At 39.2% G+C, this 25,022-nt stretch overlaps 2 protein-coding genes across 6 annotated transcripts in view; one reads left to right on the top strand and one right to left on the bottom strand.

Moving 5' to 3' along the window:
- ncam1a (neural cell adhesion molecule 1a) overlaps positions 1 to 25,022 on the top strand; it is a 285,702-nt gene that overhangs the window by 70,282 nt on the left and 190,398 nt on the right. The window lies entirely within an intron of this gene.
- Positions 10,178 to 11,661, bottom strand: LOC146661148 (uncharacterized). The gene is made up of 2 exons (XM_085421616.1): positions 11,584 to 11,661; positions 10,178 to 11,275 (listed from the first exon to the last, which is right to left on the bottom strand). The coding sequence occupies exons 1-2, from the start codon at positions 11,659 to 11,661 to the stop codon at positions 10,703 to 10,705; spliced, it is 651 nt and encodes a 216-aa protein (XP_085277742.1). The 3' UTR covers positions 10,178 to 10,702.

Below are 25,022 nucleotides of genomic sequence, written 5' to 3'. Positions count from 1 at the left end.
ATGGTGGTGCAGACTACATGTGGATAATTGAGTTTGAACACTAAAGCAGAATGTACTCACAGGGCTTGATATGAGGTTTGTAATCCAGTAATTTCACTATTTATTTCACAGCTATTGATCAACATCCCTGATCACACTGTGCATTAAGACCAATATAAATCTTAAATATTGACCTTTTGAATATGCAGTAGGCCTCCACTCAACATATTCTGCCTTTGTACTCAGCAACACTTTGCAAAAAATAGATCTGCACCTTTCCCCCCCCCATCTCATTATTTTTTTTCTGTCAGTAGAGAACATGCTGTTCTATAGTTACTGCTGGGGGGTTGCTGTTTTTGGATTACATACTTAGTAGCCAGGCCAGTGTTTTGCTATTCTCTTTTAAGTATGATGTTGTTGTTCACACAGTCTAGCTTTACTCCCTCATCCTCATCCAATCCATCAGCCCCCCTGTACAGAAGGAAGCCTAGAAACATGTGTTGCGGAGTAAGGTTACATTTTTTGGTCTTATGCTTGCATATAGGTTCAGAGAAATCTCTTTAGAGCTTACTGAACTTGCTATAGCTCAAAGCCTCTCAGACTGAATGAGAGTCACATATGCAAATATCCTCAACAAGGACCATAATATATCAAACTTTTAGGGTGTCTGGGCGAAGTACATTTACGTTCTTCTCCTTTTCCCTCCAACTTTTGCCTGCCTTTGTCTAGACAGCTGTGCACTGCTGGCGTCTTTGTGCTCTTATCCTATGCAAGCGGCGAAGGAGAGAGATCCCATATGCTACCAGCTGCTAGACACATGTGCTCTTACTGCTAGTAACTGAATCCAGAGTAGGGAAAACCTGAGCTGCTGCCATAACAGAATTAAAGGCCCATCCGAGCAATTGCCTTATAGGTTATATGATGTTCTAAAACGCTTCCTGCCATTTGGCGGTATAGGCAATATATATAAGACAAACATTAAATGGAACAAAATTGCGAGAATCAGTGCAAATTTGTTTTACAGTGATTCATATTTTGTCTTGAACGTTGCTTTGACCCTTTACCAAGAGGGGAATTTAGCCTTAAGGCTTAGTTATATATTGTTTGCCCAAGGAGCAAGGCTCCATATATGGCTGCATTTGCCTGTTTGTAACAAAAAGGGCCAGCTGCATCAGCCACGCTCCCTTTTAAGAGGGTGCTTTATGGTTGACATCCCTCTAATTTATATCCCCACGTGGGCCCCCGAGGGAGAATATGAACCTGAGGCACATTGTGTGAATAAGGCCCTCCCTACATCCCCTAGGGCCAAAACAAGTTATATCCATGTAGTTTCATATTTTTTTCCTTACAAATCCATCACATTTCTTATGAAGGAAAATCTTATTTTCTTATGAGCAAGGCCATACTCCAGGATTTAGTCTAAAAATAACACTGGATTTATATTTATTCCAATGTGATTTTAGGATTAAAACTCAAAAACAAAATGTTTTTCATTTGCTTTAAAGCTGGATTTATAAGAAGCAGGAACAGTCCCTTTCCAAATGTTTTACATAGCATAGGGACAAAAAGATTCCTGTTAATATTTCCTAATCTGTTTGGTGTGTGTGTGTAGGAGGAAGATTATGATAATGATGTTGAATTAACAACAACTATTTTGTTTGGCCTCATCATTTAGCAGCCATCTTGGGAATGCTACTAAGTAGTTATGTGGGTCCCTATCTAAATGATCTGGTGGTTACCCGTATCTGTAATTTCAGTGGTCATAGTGATATAAAAATGGCATGTATAGAATCACAAGAAAAACTGGTTTGGTAACTTTGGCCCAAATAAGATTTAAAAAGCTTTTTCTCCCTTCAAATTATACCTCTGCTAGAACACACAACATTGCGTCATTTATTTTGGGATCGGTCAAAGGTGACCACATGATGTCATCCCAGGTTTTTCCCAACAAAGCACTGAACAAATGCCAGTTTGAGTTATGGCCACAGTAAGTCAAACAAAAAAAGTTACACACACTTAACTCAGCTTTACTACGATAATGAGTAGGTATGCTTGCTAACACACCGTTGATCTGCTGGAAACTCGATACTATGTAGACAGTAAAAATATCATGTTGCCAGATCACGGGTGGTGCAACCACCTTTTGGGCTACCACAGAATTCTCCCAATTTGAGAGTTACTCATGCACATGAGCTATAATGTCTCTGCCTACCTTTACAACCCTATGTTTTTCTTGCAAAGACACTCAATATTAATTTGACATGGCTGTATCAAAAAAGCATCCCGTCTGATCATGCAGCTACTCGATGCCCCAAAATGCAAAAATAGGTTTCACCTATGTACCATATGATTTTAGGTTATTTTTATATTTTTGGTAGCCACTGAGAGACCAAGTTTATATTTATCTTTTAGATCTCATGGGATTTCCACTTGGATCTGTTTGTTCCACAATAAAATCAAAGGGTTGCACAGGGGATAAAAAGGTTTCAAACCCTGCACATGGTGCGTTTCCCCTGCTGTCTCCTGCATTTTTAATGAATAAACTAAAACCAATAATGTTTTACAATGACAGGCATCACGACCCCGACAGAGAGAAGCTTTTATTAATAACTCATCCATGATGCGCTCATTAAGAAAATGAAAATGAAAATCCCACTCCATTTGTTTTTAATATCACGAGCCACAAGCTGACATTAAAAACAAAGTTATTGCCAGCCAGCTGTATAGTTTTTTTTTTTTGTGCGCATATGGTGTTGGTGCAAAGATGGAGATTAGTTGTTCCTGAAATATCAAACAGCAGACCAACATCTGTTAAGAATTGCACTATTTTCTCTTTACCGAACAACTAGACGCATTACATTTCAAGCATCCAGCTCTTTGCATCCAGTGTGACATTGCGCTACAGGAAGTTTTGCACTCTGGGCATTCATATTTTGCATAAGCATCAAGAGATATGACTATTCCTCAGCAACTGGGCTGAGAGTGTGTGTGTGTCCTCTGTGTGCTGAGTTGTCACACTTTGATCAGAGTGCATAAAAGCTTAACAAATACTGTCACACCAACCTTAACAGAGCAAATGAACAGATATCTATTTATATATCATCCAAAGGCTTTTGTTGTTGTCAGGAGCATGATTATGCACATTGTAATGATTTACATGTATATTGAAAGAGGCGCACCAGCTTGAATATAAAATTCACCGAGAAGCACAAAGCTGTTTAATAAAAATGCCTTCGCTTCTGTATTGTGGCTTCAACAGCTCTCTGATATAGAAACCAGCTGTGACCACTCTTGGTACCAGCTCGACTTGATGAAAAGATTATGCACCCTTGGCTTTGATGTACACACTCCCATACTGTAGTCACCGTCTGCTCTCACTGAAACCACTGTTCTCGAGCCACGGTTCAGATAAAATACAGATACTCCTATTTTCCAGCTACGGGGTATTGTTTGCTAAGATATTTTACATTTTCTTCACCCTCCTCTAAAGCTTTACAGCTGTGTATACTTAAGAGGGTCTGAAAAATGTAATTCTTGCACCAGATCCCAAAAGTCGTGGTTTTGATGCTGTGCATGACAGACTCCTTGGAGATTAAATGGCTGGGAGAATTTATGGTGTGAATAGTTTAACATATGAGCCTGTTGAAATAAAATGAATGTCTGCTTGACTTGACCTGTAGACTTGGCTGAGGCTGGCTTGGTAAGGAGAGGTGAGTTTGGCGGATGAGTTATTACACAAAGACATCGGCCCTTTCAAGTGCCTTTGGTCACTGTTTGCAGATAGTTGTCTGTATGTTGGGGCCATTTACTGTCACCAGGGGGCAGTGTCACAAACAACTGGTCCACTGGCTACTCTTGCTTGTTGTTGCTTCTTCTGCCAGCTATGGAAAAGAGTGAGGTTAACTCATACAAAGATGTTACAATGAAAAGCAGCTACCGTCCATGCTTTTCATGCTGTTTTTGGGATCTTAGATGTTGTCTGTGTGTCAAACTCCGCTTTCCTATCCCAGCTCACTTTAAAACTAGTTAGCATTCAGCCTATGGACAGCATTATTCAAGTTGAGCCACAGTAAGTGCTGTTGATTTTTGGAGTATTTCACTCAAGCACATCTACGTTGGTTCCACATCCATAATCCTGCACTCTGGGCTGACAAATGCCTACGCGAACAGACACAAATGCACTACCATAAATCCTATTTGCTATCCAAATGTCAACTGAATGTTATTTGGCCACTCAAGCACAGACAGCATTTTATCCTAAATATTGAAATAGGTAGAAAATTCCACATTCGTGCGTCTGCAGGAGCTTTCTTTGTAGTCGATGCAAAAATCCAAAGTTAAGATTCAGATTTATTACAACATGAGTCTGGCTTTTATATTTTTGGCCCATTGTTGTGATGGTTCATCTCAGGGCAGCCTAAGCATTCTTCCATATGCAGCCTTGCCATTTTGACCTCCTTTGATGTTTGGAAGCAGATGCTTCATTATTATAGTAGGATCACATTGGATTTGTGAGACAATATTAGATTTCTTTACTTGTCCATTTGAATGGCCAACAAGAGAAAGTATATAGTGTAGGCTTTATGAAATTTGGGAGGTGAATGAATTGCAAAGGTATTACTCACAAAAAAAGATTGAAATGCTTATTCCTTTGGAAGCACCTTGATCGAGTCAAACTGGATTGCCCTGTGTAAAATATGGGACATAAATGGGATTTAAGTATATTGGTGATTACATTTAAAGATTTCCTCACTGGATAAAATGAAAGCCCTTTCACAGTGACTCATTTCTAATGAACTGGATCCTTGGTTTCTGTCTGGAAATCTTTTAGGAAAGCTGTAATATTTTTAGCACTCATACACAGGGGAGTGTTCCCCTTGAATTATTCATGTCGAAAATCGGTGCCTTATTCTGTGTGTTATCTTAAAGTGTTTAGTTAAGAAATAGATTTTAGGACCAAGTCGCAGCAATGTAACCATAATCTCCATGTCGACTTCTGAAGAGTGAGTATTGTGTTAGAAAAGACTCCCTGAGGCATACTTTCAAAGTCTTCCCCTTCTTGAAGGCATTATGAAACAATAACAAATCAAGACACCCGAGAAGAGAACAAAGTTCCCATGGCCGATAGCACTCGCCACACTTAACCTCATTGTCCTGACAAATTTTCCTGACAGAGCATTGTCAAACAGCATGCGAAAGCTTCTCATGGCATGAAACCCCCTTCATTCACTCTTGTTCAGCTGGCATTGAATTAAGAGGCAGCCATGTAAAAGACTCCCTATGAGCCTGGAGGATGAGAGGTTGTCTGGAGGTCAGTATGGAAACCTGCAGTGCAGAAGGGCGCCAACAATCTCTGGGAAAGCGGTACAAAAGAAGCCTTGGTCATTTCAGGGGCAAGACAATGGCCCCACTTATCATCTGTCCTTTGACCTATGGCACGTTTAGCACCTCCCATTAGAAGCTACAGATTAATCACATAGATAGTGTCTCCTTTTTCCCAGTGACCCAAGAGTCAGATTCACAAGCCTGTTTAAGTTGGTGTACAGTTTAGTGTGTCGTAAGCTTAAACTCTGGTATTTGGCTTCACAGGTGCCCAGTGTTAGACTCAAAGTCTCAGACAGAGAACAGAGCAGGAGTGAAACTGCAGAAAGCTTCACTCCACTTCAAAGCTTAGTGAAATATGATCTGTCCATATAATAAGAAGTGATAGATTATTTAATAAATTATAGTCTAATTATAAACTGTAATTTCTATCTATTTTCTATTTTCATGCCATGAGGAAAATTACTCTGTTGGGTAATAGATTGTTAAACTTAAAAGATACTGAAATCCTTTATAGTATTAGGTGCAATCAAAACCAACTGTGACTCTATGTAAGGAGAAAATTATACCCAGTTAAAATTGAGCCTTAAACCCCTCTAAGGTAGTCAGGCGAATTTTGCAGTGATACATGTTTCACAGTGCTCTCGCCCATAGTGTGAAACCCCTTCATGCTTGGAATGCTCCTTGGAAGTCCCGATATGAAATAGCCTAAAGTACCATCTGCAATGTGCATGGCATCTCCTCCACTTTATCAAAACAGCGAATCTCCAACTCAAATTAAGTGGCAATTATGTTGGCGTGGCGAAAAAACTTTGATACGATGGCTTGTGCCACAGTTTAGTTTGTTTTTCCTTTGACTCCTCAGCACCTTTCAGTGAAACTCACTCCACTGGGGTGGAGCAACTGTAGTCTGGGGTTGGTCGTACGATAATTTAGCCCTTTTGTAGGTCTCCAAAGTGTCACAATTTACACACCAAATGCCACACAAGATAAATTTGTTCCCATGACAAATATGTTTGCCATGAGAATCTGGTGTTTGTTCTCTCTTTAATGTTTCACTTGGGAAGCAGTGACATTTGGGCCACCGCTGCAGCTGGAATGCTGGAAATGAATACAGAAAGACACTGAAAGATGTTCTTCAGCTCTGACTATGCAAAGCTCTAGTAAGCCTGTCAGCAAGGTGGGAAATGCTCATTTTTCCTGAGACTTTTTAAGGCTTGAGTTGATTGATTTGTATTGGTCAGTACTTCTCTCTGTGAGGACTTGTCCACTTGAACGGCTGTGCAGGGTGGATGAAGAGGCAAAACACAGCCGAAAAACAAGTTTCCTTATGCGATTTCTTATGCCTCACACTGTGAAGTCCAGAGTGCAACCAGGATGTGAACATGCTTCACTTCAGAGACCTTTAAGGAGGGATGAACTCGAAGCTATTGGGCACCGGTCCCAAATCAGCAGGGCATGTCGGAAATCCAGAGAAACAGCCAACAGTGAATATCCCAAACATCCAGCTGTTACACTAGCGTGTTTGTGCCAGCACTTAGACCACATAAAATAATTTTGCTGCAAAGAATATCTTTCCCTTTTTTGTCAGTGATCCTCAAATTCGTTTCTTCAGGGGTGAACTGTGCTTGCCAGTGGTGAGTTTCATTCTCTGCAGCTTAGTACACATACATCATTGCTTTCATCCCTTACTGCATTGTGAACCTAAGTGGCTGCTCATTGGTTGTGAAATTTATCTTGCTTTAGCAGGTGGTGAAGGGAATCCACACAAGAATGGCAGAGCCTATACCAGCTTTTTTTTTCCACAGCAATGTTTAAAATGGCAATCACATCTTGTTGTTTTTGTTTCTGCTTTTGTGTTACTCCCAAGAGGTTAAAAAAGAAAGCTTACAGTGAGAGCTGCCTCTTTCTGCTGCATTTACCCTTAGTCTATTGTACATTTGACACGCATGATTAAGAGCTTAACTATTCTTCAGTTATCCCCAGCTACTAGATAAATGTAGCCCCCTGATGGATGACCTGTTCCCAAATACTTTTGCCAAACTCTGGATTAAGTGATCCCCTGGCTTAGTGAAACTGTTGTTACCTGTCATCAGGAATCATAATTGGAAATGTCACAGCTAACTGGGTGTATAGTGACCTTTCCATCATGTATGCGTGCTGAAGAAAAGGTCTGCTGTGACATACACAAATAGAGTGACATAAGAACTACAGTAAGGCCCCGTGTTCTTCTATTGTTTCGCAACAGCAGCATGTACTGAAATACATATACAAGTTCTTTGGACCTCTAATACTTGGTAAATTAGAAGTGAACTCTGTTGTCTAAAAGTTGCAGTTCAGCCAAAAGGCAGCCGCTTGTTTATTTGATCATCTTTGCATAAAAGGGTGAGAGTAACAATTTTCCAACATGCAGTGGCAACGGTTGGCTGTTCGTGGCAAACCAAAGAAGAAATGTCAGGGGAAGAGCAGTCAAAGGACAGGAAGGTACCGGCTTACTATTCAAAGCAGTGTTGTTATTTTACCAAAAAGACAATGAAGCTTTGCCCAGAATACAAAGGAATAAAATAAGGGCAATTTTAACAAATAACTAAACTCTGAAAACAAAACAGTAGTCAAAAATACTGCTTAAGAAAACCAAGCTCTAAGTTAACAACCTGGCCTAACTAAATGGGAAAGAAATACAAAAGGGAAAATGACAAAGGTACACCATTGCTCCCCATAATGTCACAGCTAATAGTCTGGACCTTTTGTCAGAGCATTGCATTTCAACAGGCTTCAGGCTTTAGCCATCTCTTTCGTCCAACAAGAAAGCACTTGAGCAGTAGGTAGGTATCTCAGAGGGAAAGAATATAACATTAGCCAAGACCCATATTTGATTACAATGTAGGGATTTTTAGTTGTCTGGCTGTTGTATTGCCATCACAAAAACACATTGCCAATGCTGCCTGACACAGTGCTTAAATAAATTCTGTACACTAAGGTTACACAAATTCTGTTGAAATGTATTTAAATCCAGAGTTTACCTGACAGAAATACTGCGTGAATACTAACCCAGCTAAAAGGTCAAGTGTTTCAGCTAGTTTAGTAAAAAAACAACAAAAAAAGACAAAAACAAAAAACCTGACAGCGTGGTGGTGTGTACGACAAGTTCCACCTTATTACACAAAACAGATCTGTTTAGCAACCTATAAGTTTAGATTTGTCACTCCCTGTGGGAAGAGGCTTACCAGCAGTGCCTATATAAATAACAGATGTTCATTTGTGTAAATAGGTAGGTCCACAGCATTTCAATTAGGAGTACTGCTGCAGATTTGTGCACTGCAGTGTTTTTGTGGGCTGATGAAACAGCATTAGCACTTAGGACGAGCCATGCATCCGTCACAATACCTGCTTTTGGCTAACCACAAAACTCCCGTTAACACGTTTAACAAGACTCTGCCTCCGAATTAGCCTGGCTTTCATGAGGATTTAGCAGTACTGGAAAGGACACCGGCAAGCGATAAATTTGCATTTCACACCAGTCACAATATTTCAATGTCACAAGCAACAGCAGTTTATCACCAGCCATCAAAATGTTGACTTGTCTCTGAGACGCAGTTGATCCATCTCCTTTGATAAGGTGGTTCTGGATGGGAAAGTCATGATGTTGGGATTCATCCTGCCCACACTTTGGAATTGATGCTGTTTGTCCACAGTTCACTTCTCCCTGGTAAATGGGTGATTAAGTTGGCACGGGAGACCACATGACTGATGAGGTTGCATGACTGAATTGCCAACTACAGTGGGAACTGGCTGTTTTTATATTTCAGAGCTATTTCTGCATAGGTACTGCTGCCTTGGCTCACTAATGGAAAATGGTGAAAAATAAAAAATAATTAGTAAGGTTGAAAAAAAAAAGCATCTCGTCACACATGATATAAACCCTTCAAGGAATTAAATCTTAGGTTTACAAACCACATTCTGCATTTCTGAGCAAGTAAACAAAATGATGTAGTGTAATTAAATGCAGGTATAAATTCACTGCTGATACCTTTTGTTGATGCTGTTACATGTATGGAATCAACATGTGCATTTGTCTGTGTTAACTTGTTCACTTACAACATGCTGTGTTGGATTTGATCTTCTCATAATGCTAAATGATCAGAAAAAGCAGGAGCCAGTGTAAGTCAAAAGTTGCATTGTTTTATATGATTGAAAAACCTATAATCTATTGGAATAATCTCACAAAATTACAGCATATAAGTCTCCATGTACACAGTTTTTGCATAGTTCTCTGAATCACGCGGATAATTTATGTTTCCCCACAAAAGTAGCTTAAAAAAACACATTAAATTACAAAAAAGAAAAATGCTTTAGTGTACGGAGCCCCCCAGGGGACATGGGAGAAAAAAAAAAATTAGGGAGGAAAAAAAAAAAATTAGGGAGGAAAAAAAAAATTAAGACGGAGTTTTTGCGAGCGCTCGCAAAAGTATTGCGAGATCTCGCAATACTTTTGCGAGCGCTCGCAATACTTTTGCGAGATCTCGCAAAAGTCCGTCTTAATTTTTTTTTTTCTCCCTAATTTTTTTTTTTTCCTCCCTAATTTTTTTTTCTCCCATGTCCCCTGGGGGGCTCCGTATTAGTGCTATGCTTTATGTAAATGGTGCTGTATTTCTTGTGGAGTTACAGTGAGGAATTGCATATCTATGTAAGCCTTAATTGTATTTTCTAGCTTCCTTAACCCTCTGATGCATGAATTATGAAAGCCTTGGTCAAGATTTTTTTCTTAAGTGCTTTTATTCTTCTCAGGACATGAAAAAAAATGTTTAACTCTTTTTTTTCCAAAATATGTTTTTTTATAAAGTTATAAACTTGTCCACTCCAGTGGACTACATGCGCCTGAGCACTTAGCATGAAATACTGTGAATTTACTGTAAAAATTAATTACCTTGTGTTCTATTGTAAATATACAAACACTTGTTTGCTTGTATCCTTTGAAAAACATCTCAGCAATTTTTTTGGAACTTTCAACTCATAAGGCCCCAATGTTTAGACGTAAATAACAAAACCAATCAACAGTCCTAGCTGTGAATCCTACACCTGAATATGGCAAACTATCTCCAACAAGAGAAACATTTTTGAGTCTACACAGTTCTATAACGATGCAGGACAGTATTACCAAGCCCTTAGTAGCATGCTGGAAGAAAACACAAACTGACATCTTAGTCTCTGCATCTCCAAACAGTTCTATGTTCATCACACCTAGGCTGTGCGAAAGTTTGCAACGCATCCAGGGCACAATGGCACACAGCATTGCATGCAGATGTATTTGGTCTTCCGTGTGCACGCAACATCATGGCACCTGTTTGCATTTTTCACCTCGGTCAGTTGGGGCCAGTGATATCCTGTGGCAAACCTGACCTCACAGGCTACTTTGGTGACTGCTCTCCACTTCACGGGTTGTGGGGTCCCACTGGGTCTTCCTCTTTTGCATTGCTGGAGGGTGAATCTCTTCTCTTGTTACTGACAGTTCTTTTCCATACAAGTTGGTGTTGTATGTTATATTATCAATTAGATCTGCTGGAAACAGATGTCTGAAGAAATCTATGGGATCCTTCCCCTCCACATTCAATTTCCACTCTCCTAGAAAAGGAGGCAAGTCTCCAACCAAGTCATTGTCTTGGACTTTCCAAATATTTTTGCGGGCTTGAGTATGGTCAGGTGCCATGTACCCATCTCCCACAGCTCCCTGATCATACTGACCTTCCTCTTCATCCTGCCCCTCATCGTTCTCACTTTCTGCATCCTGACTGTTTGTGTCTTCATCATCCGTAGCTCCTATGTCTCTGTTCTGCTCTGGCAGCCACTCATCATCACTGGACTTATCACTGAACTCCTCATCACTGCACTCATCAATGAAATCATCATCACTGGAGCTGGATGGAATTTCCTGGACTATTCTGTACGCTGCCTTATTCTTTGCTGCATTTGAAGTCTACAAAATATGATAAAATAATTATTATAGTAACTCAAACTACAGCTGATCTGCACAGAAATATATATTTTAAATGAGTAGCTTATAAATGTAACAATTATATGCTTAATAATAACCAAAACAGTCCCAAAAAACAGTGAGACAATTTATGACTTATGTTAAAAAAATATAGTGGGTAATGCATGATGTCCACTACAGTGGACACATGGTTAATTGTAGTTTTCTACATATTAGACATAACAATTTCTTATTCCAAACAGATAATATCCTTCCCTAGATGTTACTGCATATCATCATATTTTTTTTACCTGTTGGGCTCTTTTAGCATAGAAGGATTGACAGGATATGCCAGCAGTGGTCGGCAGGGGTGACAGTTTGTCTGCCATCTTTGATTCAGAGGAAATTTACTTGCAGTTGCACTAACTGAACACTGAATTGACCTCAATGGAGCATGGCAGCAGAGAGCACTCTAGAGGCTAATATGCAGTTCCACCATAGAAACCAATGCATTAAAGAGATGTACGTTTTAGTAGCTGTCCACTCCAGTGACCACTATGCATCAGAGGGTTAAATCTTCATGCAATGTTGTATCTTCTACATAAACTGCACGCTCAGCATGCCCTCAAGTCTGTTCCAAACTCAGCCAGTGTGCTGCAGGTTTGATCTTAATTATTTAAGTCTGAACACCCAGAATAGCTTTGATCTTAAAAGGCAGCAATTGAACCCTTGAACCTCGCTACCTTTGACCACATTCCTAATGTAATTCCAAATATCCACAGGGGAGTGTTTCCCTCCAAAACCAAAGCAATGGAGGAGAGCCAGCCAGCGAGACTTATAAACAATATGTGTGTGTTTTTCTGCCAAGTGCCACTGAAGGCTTCATACACACCACAATCCCCATAACCCTTCTGACATTCGCTGGGAGATGTTGGGCAAAGTCAGAAGCTGACTTCAAAGTAAGCATCAGCATAATATTTGCAACACCGGGTATATTCAGAGGATATTAAACGGTTTCAGTCCGTGCATTCCACAGAGCAGAAACAACAGATGAAGCAGATAACCTCATCCAACCTGAACAAAGACAACGTTCCTTTGCACGTGAGCTGTGTGAAACGCCGAGCTCCAGCCCTTTCTTTGCTATTATACTGTCAGTTGTTTTCATTCCTGTGCCTCCCTTTGAAGAAATAAGCCTGCTTTGAGTGTTTTATTGTGTCCATGATTGGCCTCTTGTACACATGCTTTTGTCCAGCGGCTAAAACAGCAACCCGCTGTCTTCCTATGTTAGTTTTGATATTGGCTGCGTAACTTTCCCTTCTTTCTAAAGCTAATTGGTTTACTGTGAATTTTGTATAATCTCTGAATTTTCATGATTTGTTCTTAATGAAACCCGAGCATTAGCTGTGCCTCTGTGTCAGATTGCTTGCATACTTGGTCACTGGACTGTTGAAAAGACTTTACAACTTAGCACGTCATCATTTCTTTCAATATTTTCAATATTTTGAGAATGCCGCCCAGTAATTTTAATTCACTTTTGCTCAGCAGCCTTCATACACCTTTATCTCTTTATTGTAGGTGAGTTTTACTTGTGAATTTCTGCTTTTTCTTACTCAACACTTTGTGTCCTTGTTTTTTAAAGCACTATACTTCTTCAGCTGTTATCCCTGCTGCATATGCTTTCTATTTTCTTTGCAGCTTATAGCATCTTAGAGTTGTCCTGTACAATCAGTGCAGTTTCTCCTAAGTCTGATCAAATTAGTTCTTCATTGTAGAGTAAATGGAAGTTTATTTGTATTTTGAGAATGCAAACAAGATAAAAATGGCATAACTTTGTAAAATTCGAAACCTCTCATTACACAAAGAAGAAGGGTTCCCCTTTATTGCTGTGATCATATATCAATGTAAGTGCCATAAATTAGCTAGTCTTAAGTCTTATCTCTAAGTTGATGATATTCAAGCATGCTTTACCTTTTGTCATTTGCACCAAGTATATCACCCATTCAGTGGGTGATTCAGTTTTCAGGTGCTACCATTGTGCATTAGAATGTCTAAAGGACTGATTTGCATACTGTGTCCGTCCTTTTCAGTAACCAGAGCTCTCTGATTTATGATGATCCAATAAAAACCACCACTGTCATGGATAAAAGCGGGATTGACAGATGCAAATTGATTTTAGGATTTATGATGAACTTGGCTTTAGAGCGTTTTGTTGCCAGCAAATTGAAGCTGTTTGAATGCACCAGGTTCAATTTTGCAAAAGGTAATCTCCTTACATTTCTGCAATTATTTTCTACATCATCAATTTTTAGATATGTTTCTCAGGGGAAGAAATTGGCTAATTTCACAAGTGTAAAAAATCCAAATGCAATTATTATTCAATCATTATTTTGTCACAGTGTCACGGCTTTCTGTATTTGTGAGATGTTACAAAAGCAAGAGTGACTACTTATCTTGGATATGGACTGGGATATCATGTACTACTACATGTACTACCAGTTGAGTGTTCTCCTTTGAGTTTCACATTTTATTACAAGCCAACTCTTGAAAACTGCCTGTTAGACTCAAAGGGAAGAAATCAAATAAAAATCGGGGAAAAACTCTCAAGGTGCAACTTGAAAAATTCCCTGTAGAAATGCAAAGCATATTATAAATGATTGAAGTCAATGGCTTAAACCATGGAAAATCTTTTCACTTCGTATAGTACTTCAAGTTTTAAAATCTGCTTGGTAAAGTGAAGAAATTCCTTCTGCATGCCGTTTGTCTCTGTGTGAGTTTGTGGTGTTGTTTGATGATAGAATGGGCTTATGTCTTGTGTAATTGTGATGAATGATTCATGCCAGAGTGGCATCCAAAGGCTAAAGAAAATCAGTATCCAGAACATGCAGTGAAGCAGCACTGCACTATGAGACCAAGAGCTCTGCATCTAGGTTCTGTTGTAGCCATAGACCTCATTTGTGTTTTGTATTTTCTTTTCCTTTTCTTGTAGACTTTGGCAGGACTGGATTAGAGATGGGATTTTAAATTAAGTATATGCAAAAACAATGGCTTCTGGGGCTTTCACTGAGCATGTCATCACCAACAAACTAGGCAATCAAAAGCATTGAAGCCCCCACACTCCATAAGTCTCAGACATCCAAGTCTTTTCTCTTTAGCCTAGCGAGATACCCTATAGACACAAAGACGTTTGCCAGAATTGTTGTTCTTTCCCACAAACCATGTGGGATCAGACTGTTATTGGGTCGATGCTAGTTTGGAAGGATTCATACCAGAAGGTTCTGCATGTCTTGGTAAAATGCAAACACAACATGCCCTAATTAGCTCCTGCAAGGAAAATTTACATCATACTCTTGACACTTCTTTTAAAAGTTCTGTTCTCAACTTTGGGTTTTCTTTCTTGCTAAAATCCCCCCAATCCATTCCACATTCACCATTAAAATTAGGCATATTTTTATGTTCCTGTGTATTACTCTCTGGCTCTGTTTGGAGTTATCAATCTGTCAAGGTTCCCATGTGCAGACACAACAAAGGTGACTTTAACCTGACAGATTGTGTAAAACCTGGTGTGGGTGTCTCATCTCAGGCTATTGTAATTTTACTAACAGATGCTTTTTCTCTCTTTCTCTTCTTCTTATATGTGATGAACTCAATTACCCTGTTTCATCTGTCATATCAAGGTAAGAGACATTTGCCATTATACCCTTCATGGAAGAATTCAAAAGTAATTACCAAGAGTGTTTATGATGAGCATCTCTGACATCAAGACATTCAAGAAAAAAAGAGAGAATACTAAATATACTGCTGAATTCATTCACTGGGCTGAAGTGTCCTTGAAACCCTGAAAGGTTTAAATACCATAGAGTCACTGCTGATTTAAGTGAATATCAGGAATTCAACTGAGAAAAAAATGTTATTGTCTCTGCACCAAATCTGTCTCTAAACCTCTTCACACAACTTCAGACAGGTGTGTTTCACTGTGGACTTATTGCTGGGCTCATCCTTACAAGACACTGTACCTGGAGTGTCTTCATGCTGCTGGCTCTGTGGGAATTTATGATGTTCAAAAGAGTTCTAGTTTAGCTTTCCCCGTGTCATTTTAAGCTGAAAAGAGAAATCTATCAGCTATGTCTCATCCTCAGTGAAATTCCACTGTTGGGTAGAGAAAGTAGACAGCAGGTGTTTTCTGTACCCCTCCCCCCGAATAATTTGCATTGATTGCATGGTGCTCATCTTTTCACATGTAGTGATAAGCTTCGCTTGCTTGCTTCCTTGGTTCACAGGAGAAGTCTCGTGATGTATTTGTATGATGTACTGAGATTGAAACGAAAGCTAAATGAGTTTTAGAATTCATGAACACTGGTAATACTTTACAGATTAGTTATAAGTGGCTAGTTTTATGGTAACATCATTTTAAAAGCTGTAATTACCTGAAAGGTTACAAAGCAAATACTTTTAAAGCTTAAAGTTGTTTCTTTTCCCTTTTTAAATTTTTTTTATTCTACTCAAAAAACCAAAAGTAACATTAACAACAAAACAAACCAGCAGATGTGAAACTTTGCTATCTCGTCGGAGTAGATTTCTAGGCTAGGACAAAAACTTAAAAGAAATAATTATTACTGAATCATTTTTTTGATAGCAATACATAGATATGTATGAAACATGAGACATGTATGAATGTAAATGGACACAAATATAAATAAGGGGAAGGTGTGTTTTAATATAGTCAACAAAGGCTTTCTAGATTATTTTCAAGTGAATCGGAAAAGCTACATAGAGCGACTCCGTGTTTAGGTTTTGTTTATTCTGTTTTCTGGGATTTTGTGGGGTTTTCATGGTTTTGTCTTTTGTATTTCCTTGTTCCTTAGTTATTATTTAGCACCTCTGTAATTTTCCAGCCTTTAGGTTTTGTCTCTGTGCCTCCCTTGTGTTCCTTGTGTTGTGTCTCTTGTTTCTTGTTGGATGTTGGTGGTATTTCCTGTTTTACTTTGACAGTCCCATGCCCTGCGTCAGTGTGTTCTGTTTTACTTCCTCCCTGTCTGATTATGTTCAGCTGTGTTCCTGTTTATCATTTCCTCATTTCCCTCTGTGTGTATTCATAGTGTGTTTTTCTCTTTTTCTTGTTGGTTCGTCTGCGTTACCTCTGCATGTCGTCCCTGGTGTTTCATCTGTGTTCCCTCCTTCAGGCTCCTCGTTCCTGGTTGTAAGGTTTTTGTAACGTTTTCCATTTTTCTCGTGTTCTTTAGTTTAGCTGCCCCCAGTGTGTTTTCAGTTCATCCCTTTATTTGTTACTTTGAAGTGTTTTTGCCTTTTGTTAATACCCACCTCATCCCCTTGTGTTTGCGTTCGGGTCCTTATTGTCTCTACTCCATGCTGTCTGCTTCGTCAGATGTCACAGTAAGTCTAAGTTTCTCCAGGTAACAACTTTAACAACTGTAGCTACTTTAAGCCTAATTCTAGAGAGATCCCTATTGTTTTCTCCCACAACACCAATTTATGGTTATAAGTGGATCTGACTGAACCTTCATTTAAAAATCATTGTTTAAACTCATTTAAGAACAGCAGATAGAGTGTGCCAATGTTGGATTTGCATATTGGATCTATTTCTTTAGACAAGTTTGAAAATGTTGCAACACTTATACTGAATGAAGCTCGGTGTAGCTCAAACTGAGGCAGTATGTACTCCTTCCAGTTGTTCCTTCCAATGAATTCATTGAAATAATCATTTCCAAATCACATTACCATGTAGATTTTGGAGACACCATTGATGGTTTTGAAGGTTAAGTAAATAACTGTAGATAAACCCCAAAAAGTTGATTCTGATCATCAGGACATGGGAACGCTATGTCCTGATGATCAGAACATAGGCTGTGAAGTTCTAGAAATAATTCCTTGAAGTCATTTCAAAGACTGTTGACTGAAACTGAATCAATTCATCTGCTAATGACTTACAGGACTTTTCATGGTATATTTTGACAAAAATGTAAAAAGAAAATAAATCTTATCATATTCCGCTAATAGTAATCTAATCTAATAGAAATGCTACATTGTAGTAGAATGAGCATCTTTGGCATTAATAAATATCTGAACATCCAGAATGGTGTTACAGTGCCGTTATAATGTGGTGAAACCCCTTGGTCTGACATTTTTAGAACTGCCCAGGGACGTGTGCATTTCTCAGAAAGCGATATGCTAAATGTTCTAAAAACCCAACAACATAATAAAAATATGGCATGCCTTATGAACTAGGAGCTGCACTTTTACCAATAGCCTGCAAGTAAAGCATAGCTGAACTGAAAAGAGCCTGGGGTCTTAGGAGTTGTCATTGCCAATTGGAGCATCTGAAGTTGGGTCTTAAAATTGTTGACCTGTGTTAAATGATGTTGAAGAAACTGGAATCAGTATTTATTTGATTGTTTTTAAGATAAGTCTAAAAAATAGCTGAGCGTAGACATGGGAAAAGAGTGCTGAACTGAAAGGGGCGCACGTGTCTGTGCACATATGGCCTCGCATGACCCAGTTGTTTGTCCTCCTTTCCAGTTCTCAGAAGGTTAGATTGAAATTCAGGTTAGGTTTTCTTTTGGCTAAAGGCAAGTGAGAATTCATTGTCTACAGTCTAACAACTCATGGTTCACGCAGGGCAAGCCTGCTGTTGGTTTAATAATATTGCAACAGATTGGGCAGCCAAGCTGGAATGTATTGCATTACAATATCAACCTCCATTTTCCCCACATTCTCAGAAATATGAATCCCACATGTTTCTTTCACGTCTGTTATTTTGCAATCTTCACTGTTTCAGAATTATCATAACCATAATCACATAATGTTCTGCCTTAATGAATCTCCCCAGTAGGCAAACAACAGGCTTTTTATAAAATTGTAATATTTGAGCGCACAACCGTTGCTGTTTGCTTTATGTAACAGAGAGACTTGCTGGTGAATTACAGGGCTTTAGTTCTTCTGGGAGATGGTAAGGACAGAGGGAGCAGGTTAGAGGACATGTTAAATGCAAATGTACTCTTCTCCTGTCTCCTACACTCTTGCAGAGACAATAGGCTGGGTTCTGTTTGACATGGATGAGCAATATGCTCTGTTTCTGTCTCAGCCCCTGTCTTCTGTACTCTGAATATTTTTCACAACTGTCCAAGAGGCCTGAGAGGAACTCATAGCAAATTTTAGTAGTCTGCAAGTGTGTAGTGTATGGCAAATGTTTCTAAAGCCCCGTAAGGCTAAAGGACAAGATAGAAATGCAGTCCTAATGCTAACTAATACTCATTTGGTAATAGGAGGAGCTTGAAGAGGTTTGAATCGATGCCAGATTCACGTCACAGTGGAAAGAGTGGAACAGGCTGGCATTTCATGGCTATTATTTGGAAGTATTCCAAGTGTTTTATTGTTGGGATTCATCCAGGTGCCAGACTTCTTCTGTTTACAACTGACATGGCCCAGGATTTACATAGCTTGTATTAATAGACATTTCAGATGCTGACATTTCTTTGCTACACCCTGTGCAATGTCAGTAGAGAGTAGTGCAGTTGTAAAATATGTTAAATGACAAAACCCCTTTTTATCTTTTAAGAAAAATCCACCCTTCATAGCTTGAACCCATCTTCAAAGATGGGTTTATGCTAGTTTCACTTGTGATGTACATTATTTACTGTGATTTTCATAAATGTTCCATTGTGGCTCTGATGTTTCTTTTTCTGCTTCATCTCAGGTTCACTCAGGTTCTTTACTCTAAGACTTATTTGTAATTTTAGTAGATTTTTTTCTTTCCATGTCTTATAGCCAGTAATAAAAAGTGTAATGTAAAATACAAGACCCAAAAGCACTTAAGGTCTTCTGTACGAGACTGAGATTAACTGAAGTTGAAAACAAATGTCCCTCTTGACCAGTCATAAATGGACATGGAAGTCATACATGAAGAAAAGTATCAGGACCTATAGGGCATTAAGAATAACTCTATATTGGACGTGGCCACCTGTGGAATATTTATCCTTGTTGAAGGAAACCTATTTTTACAGATGTTAGAAAGGTAGACTTCAGGTAGGGCAGAGGTTATATCACCAGTGTTGCTTCATTTGATAAATTGATAAAATTTATCCAGATATTTTGGATGTTGGTTAGGTTAAATAAAAAGAAAGAAAGAGAGGAAACATTGCACCCCAGCGTTTAAAACACTTTAATATAATTTCAGTTTCCTCAAACTTTTACCCTTTAAATCAATATATTTAGAAAACTAACATCTAAAAAGCTCAGCTGTAGTGTCCCTTTCAATGTTGGCAAGAAAACCCCATGATCTCTGAATTATGAAGTCCTTCCCAGTTTCTAAAACACATACAGAAACACATGTAGTCCATGCCAATGGGGACTCCAACCAGTTAGAGGCTGAGGTGAATACATTAGAAGAAGGAATGGAGAATTAGAGCAGCACAAAAGATGTTTGTAATGCAATAAGAATGAATAAAGGGGTTTTTAATGAGGAGGCCTCTCCTCCTCTGACGCTTCCCCTGCCAGTCCAATTGTTTCATTATTCTGAGTGGGAAGTAAGAGCAGCTGGGCCTCCAAGCTGGGTTTACTGGAGACGCAGGTTAACAGGGTCAAAGCACAATCAAATCATGTGCTCAAAAGGACATTTTTATAGTTTACATCGTGTAATGGTCATTCTTCACTGCACACCCCTCGCTGTAGCCACTATTTACCATATAGGTTTATGTATGCATTTTACCTCGGACAGGAAGATATGCTCTATTTTTCCAGGGGATGCTTTAAATTTGCTGATTTTAAAATGAAGCAAAAAATTATTTACACATCAAAGTACATTAGAAAGCATAATTAGTTTTCAAGAAGAATTTGAACTTGGAGGACTGGAGACTCTCTGCCACTTCTCTTGTATGGACTGTATTCACTAATATGTTTTGCTGGGTATGAATGTAGTCTGGTTTGTCATTTAAGATAGCAAAATACTGAAAATGCTACAGTACTTGTTTCATTTTCTAGTAACAGGGGGTGTATGCACTAAGCCGGGCGATCGTGGCTCAAGAGTTGGGAGTTCGCCTTGTAATCGGAAGGTTGCCGGTTCGAGCCACGGCTCGGACAGTCTCGGTCGTTGTGTCCTTGGGCAAGACACTTCACCTACCGCCTACTGGTGGTGGTCAGAAGGGCCAATGGCGCGATATGCCAGCCTCGCTTCTGTCAGTCTGCCCCAGGGCAGCTGTGGCTACAACTGTAGCTTGCCTCCACCAGTGTGTGAATGTGTAGATGACTGGGTGTGTAAAGCGCCTTGGGGTCCCTAGGAGGGACTAGTAAAAGCGCTATACAAATACAGGCCATTTACCACTTAAGCCTGCAATTCTAGGAAATAAGGCAGTAAGAGTCAAGTATTGGTACTTTTTTTTTTTTTAACCAGATGACCAAGGGATGATAACTGATTGGAAAAGGCAATAAGCCAATGACAATATGGAGCTTATCAGACCAACGGTGGAAATACTTAGTGTAGTGTAGTGCAGCGGTCCCCAACCTTTTTTGCGCCACGGACCGGTTTATGGCTGACAATATTTTCACGGACCGGCCTTTAAGGTCTCGTGGATAAATACAACAAAACAAAACTAGTACCAGTACCGAAAAAAAGAAGATTTATTCATAACACATGTGAAAAGACCCAGGAAAACTGAGTTAACGATAAAAATGATAACAAAATAACGCTAAAAACCGATAAAAACACTGAAAACCTTACATTTCACACCTGAGCCTCAACTCTCGCGGCCCGGTACCAAACGACTCACAGACCGGTACCGGTCCGAGGCCTGGGGGTTGGGGACCGCTGGTGTAGTGAACCACCTAAAAGACCAGTAGGTTAAACTCTGCAGAGTGAAGTTCAGTTCATATTAAGTGATATCCTCATACAGCTGGCTTGTGGTTGTAAACTCAACTATGTTCCACAGGCTAAAATGTCCACAAATGGTAATGTGATATAAATGTTTAAACTAACATAATGGAAGTAACATCATACTTTGTAGCAACAAGGTAAAATGTTCGGGTACTTGGCAACCACCCTAAAATTTTAGTCAACACTTTTTTTGTGTGTGAATCGTCAGCAATATGTGACGTCAACATTTTAAATAAACAGCCTGCCACCACCACGTCAGTGATTTCAAATTATGTTTTGGTATATTTAAGGTCAAGTACTTGATTTATTATTATTTATTCCACAGCATGTCTTTTATCCTGTCTTCCTTCTCTCACCCCAACCGGTCGCAGCAGATGGCCGCCCCTCCCTGAGCCTGGTTCTGCCGGAGGTTTCTTCCTGTTAAAAGGGAGTTTTTCCTTCCCACTGTTGCCAAAGTGCTTGCTCATAGGGGGTCATATGATTGTTGGGTTTTTCTCTGTATCTATGAAGCGCCTTGAGGCGACTTATGTTGTGATTTGGCGCTATATAAATAAAATTGAATTGAATTGAATTTATTTTGGTATTGAGATTTATGCACTTCTACAGGTGTTGGAACCAACTAATACATTTTTAATATCGTGACATCCCTACCCATTATATAGCTATGTCGGCATACTGAAAGTTTAAATCTTAAATTCAATACCCACAGCTGATAAATTCATACATCTATTTGTAAAAAGCGTCTAGTATATTAAATCTTCTTGTTTGGTCCCAGTGCTTTAATGAGTATAGACTTCAGCACTTACTAATGATGTTATATTTATTTTCCTTTCTTGTGTCATGTAAAAACAGTTGAGAGCTTTTTCTGTTTTGAATGTAATGGATTGGTATCTTTATGACACGTTTCTTGTCTTATTAAGCACTGAAAGTGCTTTCCATTTTATTAATTTTAATTTTATGATTGTGCGTTTACACAGATTTCTTTGAAACATCAAGGCAATTATGGGCATTGCCACTATTTTAAACTCCTGCTGAGTCCATAATAAAATGTTTTCTAGGCAATTACTTGCTAATGACTAAACCTTTAGAGAAAGATGACCAAGTTATTTTGTTTTTCAAAGCTGCTGTGAGATAGTTGTTTGTCACATTTATTCAAGTCCATAGAGCACGGCATCTTTTTGTAGACTTTCACCTGTACTGCAGAAAGGAATTGGTGCATTTACCTCACATGCAACAGGTTTTTTGAGTCCATCTTTAGTGCTCACAGAGGAATGAAGCGTTTCATTTTGGTGGTGTGGCTGCAGGGCATGGCTAGTGTTCAACTGGATTGGATTGAGGATCAGCCATCTTTGCCTTGTTCCACACCAGAGGGGAAGCTGTATGAATCATTCTGTCACAGATTATCCTCAAGTGTAAACGTGGTGAATGTGCACAATACACACAGCATTAATTGGCCTCTCAGCTGCGTATTTTGACTCATGAACTTCTATTGCGTGACATTCTGTGAGGTCAAATGGTAATGCAGTACTAGAGCAATAAAGTTTTTTCTGAGAGAGCTGTGCTGAAAACTCTTACCGAGTGAGGTTAAAATGCACCAGACCAAATCCTGGGCAATTTGCTGTGTCATTTCACTTCAGCTTAACTTTTACTTGGTCAGTTTGATTACATCTGGTGTTGAAATTACCTTTTTGGGGGGTATAAGCTAAGTATTGTCAAGCAGATTATGGCCATGACATAACTAAAACCACTGCCTCGCATATATGGAGTATGCAGCGTGTAAAAAGTTAAATGAATATGAAGATAAACTCCAGTGGTCTTTCCTTTGTTTCGTTTTTTAAACAAGAAAGTATTAGACTTTTGTATATAAAGCAGCTTTGTGTCCTTGAAAAATTGCTGGCACCGTAAAGGAAATCTATTCATGCTATGAGCGGATTTATTACGTCTGTGGTAAATGAAGTTTGGCCGAGAACCAAAATAAATAGAGCTCTATGTGGAGTAGGGGTATGTAACAGGAAAAGTAATATTATTTATCATTGCTTCCCATGTGAAGTATCGTAGCTAATCGCTCCCAGTGGATAAGCATTTTCTTCTCATAAACATAACATAAACAGCAAAAATTGATTACCACTTTGTTTATGTGCTTATCTCATATTTAGGCTTTGTTTTTGGAGCCTTTGTGTACACAGACAGTGCACTGGAAAGCACTCTGTGGATTCAATTTTTTTTTTCTCCAAGGTTGAATTTTGCATGCAGATAAAATCCTTCTTGAGCTCCACAAAGGTCACTGAGTGCCTTGCTGGTTTTTTGACAGCAGCATGCACAAATAACCCCTACCTGTCCAAAGCAGCACTCCTGACATTTTCCTCAAGCAATAGTGATGGATTGTCTAGGAAAGTAATATACATGAGCATATCATTCCCTGGGTGAATGTTTGACAATGAAAGGGTGTGTCGAAGGAACGATACGGCAGCGCAGCCAGTGATACTGGAAGATGCAGTTTAAGACGCAGTTATCCATACTTGCGTTGCTTATACTTGTACTTGTATTGGGTTATTATAATTGCTTTTTCTCTGAGATTTGGTTGTTTTGCAAAAAATTACCAAACACACAAAACTTTGACCCAAAAAAAGCCACCTAGAAACTTTAAAGCTAATACCTGCCTGGTATTAGTGAAACCGTTTACCTTGAAGTGTTACATCATTATCCCACGCAGAGTCATGAACTCAATCACAGCACAACCATTCAAACAGGAAACCGCTAACCTTACCTAGAGTTTCTTCTTAAACTTTTTAAGAAACGTGTTGGATGATAAGTGGTTTCTCTTCAGAAAAGAGTGGTTTTAAAAGTTTGGAATTTAGTAGCTGTCCTTGTTCAGCTGAAGATAATGAGCTTTCAGCAGAGTTAGACAAATAATGGTGGTTAGCTTTGTGCTGGCAGTAACTTTCCACACTTTTTGCTGGTGTTGTGGGAGCACAGCACCAGCAAAAATGTACCTTCTCATTTACTCGGGTAAAGAAAAAAAAGAAGAGAAATCCAAATTTTTTTAAAAGGAGGAAAACCTGTGAAAGGATGGCACACCTGTGATCAGCACTGCTTTAATGAGAACCTGTGGACTGTAGCTGTAACAGATTCTGTGCATTCAAATCCTAATGGTGTTTTGGGATTTTCCAGAACAATCGATTATTATTCCTCCTCAATTGTCCACATAAATTTTCCACGCTGTTGTTTTTCTTTCTCTTCCTCTATTGTAGGAGTGCTTTAGTTTCTTTTTTCACACTGGTCTAACAACCTATTGATGGAATAGTGACATTTTGCTGGAGTTATCCGTCTGCTGAAATTCATGTACTTCTTGGCAGACTTCTGGAAAGGTAGGTGTTGGGTTAAACCAGAGGAACCAGAGGTTAGCGCACACCACCGAGCAAATGTCTTCATGAAACACTTGACATTAACTTGATAGTTGATGATGCATATTTTACTCTTTTCCTCCTGATTTGCATGTTTGTGCACGAATCCAGGAGTGTTTAATACATACAAATGCAGAGCCGCAGAGATTTCGGCTGGTCAAGTTTTCTTTAAACCTAGTGGCCGTTAGCTATTCTTTAATTTGCAGTCTTCTTTCTTTTCCTTTGACAGACTTCCTTTGTAAATGAATTGCTTATGTAAATGCCGCATGCAGTGGGTTTATTGCACAGCCTCAGCAATGTGCCCCTGTTACCTATGACAAGCAAGAAGCAAAAACTGCCAATTTAAATACTCTGAAATCCTTCTTCTTCAGGGAGCCCATATCTGAGAGCCTGAGCCGCTTTCTCTTTCTTTTATCGTCATTGCCTTTTCTGTTACATTATATCGCCTCGCCTTGCATTCCCT

This window comes from Rhamphochromis longiceps, linkage group LG10, assembly GCF_057381845.1.
Source record: "Rhamphochromis longiceps isolate RC_006_pf linkage group LG10, R_longiceps_female_GT1.1, whole genome shotgun sequence".
In the NCBI taxonomy this organism is placed as follows: Eukaryota; Metazoa; Chordata; class Actinopteri; order Cichliformes; family Cichlidae; genus Rhamphochromis; species Rhamphochromis longiceps.
This window is presented reverse-complemented; position numbering and strand designations above follow the sequence as displayed.

Coding starts and splice junctions, on each gene's coding strand:
- LOC146661148 (XM_085421616.1), bottom strand. CDS start 11,661: ATGGCAGACAAACTGTCACCCCTGCCGACCACTGCTGGCATATCCTGT. Junction 11,276..11,583: donor ATGCTAAAAGAGCCCAACAG/GTAAAAAAAATA, acceptor CATATTTTGTAG/ACTTCAAATGCAGCAAAGAA.